At 51.6% G+C, this 9,705-nt stretch overlaps 1 protein-coding gene across 2 annotated transcripts; it reads left to right on the top strand.

The window, feature by feature from the left end:
* Positions 1-5,522: 5,522 nt before the first annotated feature.
* HELT (helt bHLH transcription factor) lies at positions 5,523-7,463 on the top strand. 2 transcript variants are annotated; one of them, XM_045164689.1, is made up of 4 exons: positions 5,523-5,549; positions 5,975-6,079; positions 6,324-6,420; positions 6,802-7,463. In XM_045164689.1, exons 1-4 carry the CDS (start codon positions 5,523-5,525, stop codon positions 7,296-7,298), a joined length of 726 nt encoding a protein of 241 aa, XP_045020624.1. In that variant the 3' UTR covers positions 7,299-7,463. The 2 variants fall into 2 exon arrangements, with proteins under 2 accessions (XP_045020624.1, XP_025145053.1); XM_025289268.2 differs by having other exon boundaries at positions 6,799-7,463.
* The last annotated feature ends 2,242 nt before the right edge of the window (positions 7,464-9,705 follow it).

The following is a 9,705-nucleotide window of genomic DNA, read 5'->3' as shown; positions in this document are numbered from 1 at the left end:
GAACACGCCCCTGAACCATGTCCCTCTCTGAGTGGTGCTCCCGGCTTCTGACTCACATCGGGGCCCACAACATGCTGTTATCACTGGACCTGGGAGAAACAGGAGCATGTGGACAGAGGCCCGAGGACAGAGCTGATGCCTCTGATAGCGGTCACACCAGCTGGAGGCAGCAGGCGCTCGACAAGGGGTCTGCCAGTCCTGAATCACAGCATCCCTGCCGGGACTCTCCTCATGGGAACAGAGGAGAAAACTGAGGCTGTGGACCCTGGAGTCACACAGCAAATCTACACAAGCTTGGACATCAGCTTGCTGTGCACCATGGTCGTTCCCAGGGCCCCTTGTGGCACCCCAGGTTCTTTGGTGGGAAAATGGGTGTGGGACTTGATGCTCTTCTGGGTTTCTTTCGGAGAACAGCCTGTGGTCCCACATTCTGAGAGCCTACTCACTTCAGAAATAGAGCCCAAGGTGGGTTTGTCCTTCAGCCCTTGGCCTCCTGAGACTTCAGAAGTACAGGAGACACTCTGGAGAACAGTATGGAGATTGCTTTAAAAACTAGGAATAAAACCACCATAGGACCCAGCAATCCCACTACTGGACATGTACCCCAAGGAAACCAGAATTGAAAAAGACACATGTACCTAGTGTTCAATGCAGCACTATTTACAACAGCTAGGACATGGAAGCAACCTCAATGTCCACTGGCAGATGAATGGATAAGGAAGTTGTGATACATATACACAGCGGAATATTACTCAGCTGTAAAAAGGAATGTATTTGAGTCAGTTCTAAAGAGGCGGATGAACCTAGAGCCTATCACACAGAGTGAAGTAAGTCAGAAAGAGAAAAACAAATACTGTATATTAATGCATATATACAGAATCAAGAAAGATGGTACTGATGATCCTACAGGGTAGCCAAGGCAACACAGACATAAAGAACAGACTTTTGGATTCAGTGGGGGAAGGAGAGGGTGGGATGATTTGAGAGAATAGCATTGAAACATACATATCACCATATGTAAAATAGATAACCAGTGTGAGCTTGATGTATGAGGCAGGGCACCCAAAGCCGGTGCTCTGACAGCTTGGGGAGGGAGATTCAGGATGGCAGGTACACATGTATCCCTATGGCTGATTCATACTGGTGTATGGCAAAAACCAACACAATATTGTAATTATCCTCCAATTAAAATAAATAATGGAGAAGGCAATGGCACCCCACTCCAGTACTCTTGCCTGGAAAATCCCATGGACAGAGAAGCCTGGTGGGCTGCAGTCCATGGGGTCGCTAAAAGTCGGACACAACTGAGCGACTTCACTTTCATTTTTCACTTTCATGCATTGGAGAAGGAAATGGCAAGCCACTCCAGTGTTCTTGCCTGGAGAATCCCAGGGATGGGGGAGCCTGGTGGGCTGCCGTCTATGGGGTCACACAGAGTCGGACACGACTGAAATGACTTAGCAATAGTAGGAAAATAAATAAATAAATTTTTTAAAAAGAAGAAGTACAGGAGAGTCAGCTGCCGTTGTGTTTTCTCCACTCTCTGACAAGACTCTTCATCTTTCCCCACTTGATAAAATCCCCAGTCCCACTAATGAATCTACAAATCTATGGATTAAGACAGGAGGGAGAGATGTGAAATCACCCAGAACAGTCTTAGAGCAATTCAGCTGACATTTCCAAACACCCACTAGACTTTTTTTTTCTTTCCATTCAGTAACCGTTCCCCTTCCCAAGCTTGCAAATCTGCAGTTTCTAGAACTGGAAAGAAACAAAAAATGATCCATTTTTCAGTGTTTGGAAGCCATGTGTCAAATCTATGTAGCTAATAATAATAATATTAACAATAATAAACATTTTCTATTTATGATTGCTCTGTTCTCTGACAAAGGTCTTCAGGCCAGGAGTCTAAGCACAGACTAATATAGAATTAGCATCATCTAATTTCTAAGCAGTCTTACTTCCTAGCTATGCTTTGATTTTGATGCTCATGTTTAACTCACTTGAAATGACCATGCTGTTGAGTTGAGGGGCTTCTGCGCTGGGAGCCTCTTTCAGCCTCACATCCCTGGGACACAAAGGTGGCCACCAAGCACTAGCAGATGTCACCTGAGGGGGGGGGGCATCTAAAGCCCCCCATCATTTGCCTAACTTTGGTAGACTTAACAAACCTCAGGTAAAATTACTGGGGCTTTTACAGGGAAAGTGAAGTTTTCTTAGCGATGAGAAACACTATGAAATGAATGAGAATATCACATAACAGCACAAACTCCACAAAACACCACTATGTGAGAACCACTGCAGAAGTGATTTCCAGGCAAAGTAAAAGCATGAATCGAGTAAGGAAGCCTTCTTTTAGGTGTCTTGCCTATATTTACATCCTTCATCCCAGTGACCACCTTGTGTCTTAGTAGATACAGTAATTATTTCCAATTCACCGAAGAGAAACTGAGGCATGGCACAGCCCAAAGTCTCACCCGGGTGGTAGGTGGTGGAGCTGGAAACTGAGTAACTCTTTGGCTCCAAGGACCATAGCTCTCATTATTCCACTCTCATTTTGAGGGGAAACTATGTCATCATCAGGGGACACTTACTTTATCACTATCTTGGGGAGGAGGAGTAAAGGGAAGGTGACTATGAGGGTCCCAGCACCCTGCTTCTGGCGGGGTGAGTAAAGCCAAAAAATAAAACATACCCTTTCCCTCACTTGAATGAAAGGAGGGCTTCTCAGTCTCCCAGAAAGGACTGCAACCGCGAGGACCTGCTAAGGAGGGCCCCCTTTCCACCCCACTTCCACTCACCTACCCACCTTCACTTGGGCCCCCGAACCCAGACAAGAGAACCTGCAGCCCTCGGCAAGCTCTGGACCCTTCCAAGCAAAGACGAGAAATTAACCAGTTTGCAAAGAATGAAATTTGGCCCATGGAAGGTGCCTGCAGCTGGCAGTTAACACCAGCAGTAAGAGGATCAACTCCTAGTCCGTTGGCTTAAAAAGGGGGTGGGGGTGAGAAGTGTGCACGCTCCCTTTTACCCATTCACGTTAGTTAATTTGGATGATAAGGGTTCGTGTTTAATCCCTTTGTGTGCCACTGAATATAGTGAAATCGACAACCCCTGCGAGGGCACTGGCGCGGCTGAGCAACCTGCGGGAGGGTACGGGTTGTGTCCAATCTGTCCTGAAGTAGAAAAGAAACGTCATGAGGAGACTGAAAGCAAGACGGAGAGGGACACCCTTGGGGTGCTCCGTACAAACCCAGCCCCACACCTTCCAGGCTGCAGCAGGTGGGCTGCTGGCTTCCTGGAGGCGCAGCTCCCCAGACCAGCCTCTGCGCCCTAGGGCTCCCCAGGTGCCACTGGAGAGCAGGGCTCCCCCCCAGCCACCTCTGCTGGAGGGCTAACGACACCCAAAGGGAGAGCCCGGCCCTGCCACAGTCTAGAGAGAACTTAGGCAGAAAGGTGGGGAGCAGAAAGGGAGGGAAAGATGTGTAAGGAGAGGTCTCAGTTGTTCTCAACTGGACCAGATTAGGGAAAAAAAAGGGAGAGCTCGCTGGCTCTAGAGCAGGTCATAAAACAAAAACCATTTTTATAGTTTCCATCTGCAACAAAGCTCACCCCCCACACCACCCACAGCCCTCAAGCCGGGAGCCCCCAGAGTGCGGGTGGGTTCCTAGGCAGCTCGTGTGAGCGGGGCCTGGCGGCGGGGGAGGAGGCCCCCGGCCGCTGGGCCCGGCTGCCCGCAGAGGCGCAGGCGGAACGAGTTCCCAGCCACCGCCACCCCCTCCTTCCCCACGGGCCCGTCCAGCAAATTTCCTCCCTCGTTTCGGTCTGTGCCTTCCCTCCCTCCTCCTCCCCCGATATATTCGCTCTCTAAAACCATAAAAAAGAGATCAACTTCCCTAACTTCACGGAGCCCTTTTCAGTGACAAATATTGATGCCCAAAGTGTCTGCGCTCTCCCGCCCCCAAACGTTAAGAAAAGGCTCCCGCGAAAGGGGGACATAAAAAGTTAACAATGCTGTGAAAATATGTTTGCAGAAAATAGACAATCGTTGGATTAAACGTATTCAAGTATGAAATAATGCCTTTTTGTGTCAAAACTTGGGCGATGGGCGGGTACAAAAGTTCCCTGTGGCAGCGACTTGCTCCCTTTGTGAGCCGTGCGCTTTGGCGTCTCCACTTGGGCGCATTACTTAGAGCCCTCTAAGCGCGATTGTTTCTCCCTTTCTAATGACATTTACCGGATCAAAACATGCTGTTAATTCGATCAGAAGGCTTCACCCTCCCTGACAAAGCCACAATAATTTCTCCTGAAGTTTGTTAAATTGACCAAAATTAGGCAAATGAATAGGGGTCTGTAGGCGCCCCCTCTCGCAGGTGACGTCGCATAATGCTCGCCGGGGCCAGCTGCATTCCCCCTTTTCTTCTCAGCCCACTCTTCCCCGTGTTGCCCCCAATCCTCCCACCACCCCCCTCACACACACACACACATATGCACATACACATGCACACACACACACACACACACGCTTGCCTGTCTTTCCTCCCCCACCCTCTGGCATTATTAAAATTTAGCCCAATGAAACTATTCATACTTTTCAATGGACATTTTCCGTATAGGATAATAGGCTACAAATTGAGCCTCTTCCCCCCGCGAGGAGAAAGCCAGAGGGAGGAGAAAAGAAAGACAGCGATGCGGTCAGGCAGTGGGGGGAGCGTCGCGTGCCAAAGACCGGCGGGAGGGGTGAGGCGAGGCGAGGGCCTCGTGTGCCAGCGGCAGCCCCACACCTGCCGGGATGTCCGGACAAATAAAGCGGGGTAAACAAAAAGGGGGGAGGTGGACGTGTCACCAAGTCGTGTGAGAAAAGCCTGGGAACAAACGGGGCGCCTCCGTCTCCAAGAGCTCTCCCTTGAACCCGGCGGAACAGCCTATTAAAGGCTTACTTAATTACTTTAATGACTCTGGACAGGCTTTAAAACGCACTCGGCGCTGGGACTGTGGGCTTGCTGGGATTTGTAAACAGGCAATCGTGTGAGACTCAGCGGTGGGACTAAAGGAGGCGACACTGTTTTGTGAGGGTCCTCGCCCCCCGGTGCCCACAGCCGCTGCGCCCCTGCGCTCGCTCACCCGCCGGCGCGGTTTACCGCCTCTTTCCCACCCGGGCTGTTGCCATGCAAATATTATTCCCCCCGCCGGTCACGTGTCCTTTGAAGGGCCACGTGGATTAACAAAGCTGATCTGCCCCCAACTCTCCCCCCTCGGCTGCTAATTTTTTTTTTTCTTAACTTAAAAAAAAAAAAACAAAACTGATCTTGAATGCATGCATCTCCCAAACGCAGCTCCCCTAATCCTATGGAATAATTCAAGTCGTGAATGCACTTGGAGCCCTAGATGACCGCTTTATAAGGCAGACCCTCGTAGTTGGGAGGCTACAGTCTACCTGGGACACTCGAGGAGGCACACGAGGGGAAAAGCGGACGGGTGCCTCGCGCCACCGCCTCTCCCGAGGGCGCGTATTGATCAGAATGTCAGACAAGCTCAAGGAACGCAAAGTGAGTCGGCTGAGTCCAGATGGCTCTTGCGCCTTCTGGGTGGGGGTGTCTAACTCCCAGAGCCACCACCTGGCTGGACCGACGAGCCGGGACATGGTTACACAGGACTTCTCCTGGAGAGGAATCCTGAGTGGTTTGGGAAGGGAATGAGGATAGCTAGAGGGGACTCCGCCGTCGGGGTGGAGGCCACATCTGGAAGCTGGTGGCCACCTCCTCATGGCCCTGGTGTGACCCCGCAGAGGTTAGAAGCGGAGTGCATCAGCACAGGTGCGAGAGGACAGAGCTCAGTGACCCAGTGGGGGGACAGGGGCCTGGGGCGACTCCCTGGGCAGCACTGAGGGGTGGCAGACGGCTGTGCCAGCCGTGCCTTTGATGATTCTCTGGGCAAAGACATCCTAAACGGACAAACAAACGTCTGTTCTCAGAGAACCCCCGTTTCCCACAAAGTGATAGAAAAGCGGAGAAGAGACCGGATTAACCGCTGTTTGAACGAGCTGGGCAAGACGGTGCCCATGGCCCTGGCGAAGCAGGTAATGTTGGCAGCTGAGAAAACGGTGCTGGCCCTGGGGATCCTCTGATGCTGGGAGTCTGGAGCTGGAGAGGGCCGTAGGTGCGGGCTTTCTGCCCGGGGCCCCAGGCGGTCCTGGCGCAGATACACAGCGGCGCCCCCCATTCGGCTGGATGGTCCCCTCGGGTTAAAACGGTGCACCCAGCCTACCCGGGTTAGCCCGCACCGTCTGGGCCGCTTCCAGGAGACTTTTCGTCCTTTTCCAGAGTTCCGGGAAGCTGGAGAAGGCAGAGATCCTCGAGATGACCGTGCAGTACCTGAGAGCCCTACACTCCGCCGATTTTCCCCGGGGAAGGGAAAAAGGTGGGCAGGGAGTGTGCGCCACACAGAGCCCTGCGGGTGGCAGCGGGAGTAAAGCGGTCTCTCAAGGTCTCCTCTCTGGATGCTGAAGGGGCGGGGCCCCAAGTCCTGAGAAAGCTAAGGGGGACTGGAGAACAGGGGTCTGGGGATACAGGTTCTGAGGCCTCCTCTCAGTTGGGGAGGGGTGAGGTCAGACTCCTAAGGAAATGGAGGTCGCTGGCTTGCGTTTTTTCCAGTCTCCAGGCTGGAAAGAGGGGGGCGGGCATCGAATGGAAACCGGCCAGAAAACGTGATGGGAGGGGCTTGGCATCTGCCTTAGGCTCCGGGTCAGGAAGGGGCCACTCACAGTTTTCCCTTTCTCCGTTTTCCTTGCCCCTCCAGCAGAGTTGCTAGCAGAGTTTGCCAACTACTTCCACTATGGCTACCACGAGTGCATGAAGAACCTAGTGCATTACCTCACCACCGTGGAGCGGATGGAGACCAAGGACACCAAGTACGCACGCATCCTCGCCTTCTTGCAGTCCAAGGCCCGCTTGGGCACCGAGCCCGCCTTCCAGCCACTGGGTTCGCTCCCCGAGCCGGATTTCTCTTATCAGCTGCACCCAGCGGGGCCCGATTTCGCGGGCCACAGCCCGGGTGAGGCGTCCGTGTTCCCGCAGGGAGCGGCGCCGGGGCCCTTCGCCTGGCCGCACGGCGCGTCCCGCAGCCCCGCGCTGCCCTACCTGCCCAGCGCGCCCGTGGCGCTCCCGAGCTCCGCGCAGCAGCACAGCGCCTTCCTGGCGCCCGGGCAGGGCCTGGACCGCCACTACCTGAACCTCATCGGCCACGCGCACCCCAGCGCCCTAAACCTGCACGCGCCCCAGCACCCCCCGGTGCTCTGACGCCGACAAATCCCGCAGACTGCTCTGCGCTCTGGGCACTGCTTGGGAGAAATACTGTATATTGTACAAGTGTAAATATTGTGCTGGAAAAAAATAAAAAGCTGAGTGGGGGAAGGTCAAAAGCGAATTCGTCTTCTGAAGGACCTCCCCTCTGGCAATAAACGCTTTCTGAAAGTCCCAGAGAGACGGATTCCTTGTTACCTTTGCTCTTCTAAAACCCATCCTCTCCGAGGGGTCTCAGACACAAGGCTGATGCTGGCTGAGGTGACGACCCTCAGTTATTTGGGTGGGGAAAGGGATGGGTCGCCGCGCAGAGACGGAGGAGGCGGGGAGGCCACGTGGAGGAGTCGCTTCCAGGCTGGCTTCGCGGTTCCACCCGGGCTCCAGACCTGCCTCCTCCTCACGCGCACCTTGGGTATTTGCCGGGGAGAAGGGCGGATGGGAGGCCCAGGGCCCACGGCTCTCAAAAAATACAAATTGAAGGACCCTCTCCAAGCTGGCTGTAGCAAACTTTCTCCAGCTCCCACCTGGGCGCCCTTCCCTAATCCGAAGGCCCCGGACGCGCGCGCACGGGCGCGCGCACCAGCTGCCTGCTGACGGGGAGCGCGGGGAAACCCGGGCCGGTGGGATGCAGCGACTAGGTTTACAGCCTCCACCTGTCTGGTTAAAAACATATAGAGGAGGTGGCTTCCGAATGCGGCTTAAAAACAACATCCGATGAAGTTCATCTTCGGACGGACAACTGTCTTTCAGAGCGCCTGAGGGTTCAGAAAGCTGAAGTTGCCTTTAGCGCACAGATCAACTCAGCTTCGGGGCGCTAGGCGACCTGGTGAGAGGCTGGCAGCGACTGGGTGGGGAGACGCGCTCCCCTAAAGGATTGTTCGCTCTGCCCATACCTACATCCAGCCACTGGGACGGGACTGAGATGCTGGGTTCCTGGTGAGAAAGGCTTCTCCGCCTTTTTCCGGGGGAGGGGGATTTAAACTTTCTTGCTCCACCCAGAAGATAGGAACATTTGGGGTTTAGGGGAGAGTTGGCTAGCGATCTTTAAGGGGCTTGTAGTTTTCACTGACAGTTGGATCTGCCTTCCCCCACAAAACGGCGGTACATTTACAATAGAGCAAACTGAAATTAGGTTTTTCTAGGACCCAAAGAGCAAAATGAGCCTTATTGTTGTTTTAGGTTAACAGGTAAGATGTACAAGGTATCTAACCCATTAAAGTTGTGTTTGTGAGAATCTAAAAATTTTCCTCCATTGATTTTTTTCTTTCTTTTTTGTTCCCATTCCTTGTGATGCCCTGTAAATAAATAACTCGAAATTATGTAGCAGGTTTTCCTGTTTCCTGAGGCCATTTAGCTGAACTAGGATGATTTGTCATAGCTCAGATTAGCTGGACTACAATAATTAACTTATTCCATTTCTGTGGAGAGGGTTTAAGGGAGCTCTGACCTAGACTGTTTACTAAGGTCATGGACTAGGATGACCACAATTTATAAACCATCAAACTTGATTACACAGAGACAGGAGGACCAACACACTCACACACACACACACACACATACACACACAACCACTTCATTATGTTGTCCATAAAGTGAAACTTAAATACCTACGTTTTGGGGGCAGGAAGAATCTATGAACATTAGATAAGGTCCTTCAAGTCAGGCGTTCTTGCACTGCATGTCAGTATAATGCTTACCTAGAAAATGTAAGATGCAAACTAGTATCTCTTCCCTTATGAAACAAGTCAGTGTAAGACCAGGAGGCCATTTGGGTAACAAATATGCATTGAGCAATATGGGGTGAAAACAAATTATGCAGCAATGGGAGAATGCATGGTGCCTATTATTGGAACACATGTCTTACACCCGTTTTTATCAGCGCTGGATACAGAATATGAAGAAGGCCTTTCAGGCTTTTTTCTCTGAGCATTAAGCCAATCTGAATTCCCTTTGGTAGTGAAGCACTGAAGATATAGTGTTACCCTGGAAATATAAATTATTAATAGATTCAGCATTTTTGTCACTTCTCAACTGTTAACCAAATTAGACAAAACTTTCTTTTGCTAAGTAGATTTTCTCTTTGGGATTAGCTTTGGGAAAGCACAGGCCACCACAGTAAAAAACTTCGGTCATTTACATATAATTTTGCAAACTTCCACTGGCCCATGACAGTCTTTGTACCTCAAATGTTGGTATTCTTGATTTTTTTTTCCTTTCTCATTTAACTGTGGAGGATAAAACCCTGCTTTGGATTTACAATGACTTTAGGATAAAAGTCTCCCTCCCCTTTCTCTCCCTCTCCCTTTTTGTGTGTGTGTGTGTGTGTATGTGGTGTCTTTTTCTGAAACCTTCATCCAAAGTTCCAATTCTCTAGGCTTGGCCAAAAGTCAAACTTTGCAAAAGA

This window comes from Bubalus bubalis, chromosome 1 (genome assembly GCF_019923935.1).
Source record: "Bubalus bubalis isolate 160015118507 breed Murrah chromosome 1, NDDB_SH_1, whole genome shotgun sequence".
Lineage (NCBI taxonomy): Eukaryota > Metazoa > Chordata > Mammalia > Artiodactyla > Bovidae > Bubalus > Bubalus bubalis.
This window is presented reverse-complemented; position numbering and strand designations above follow the sequence as displayed.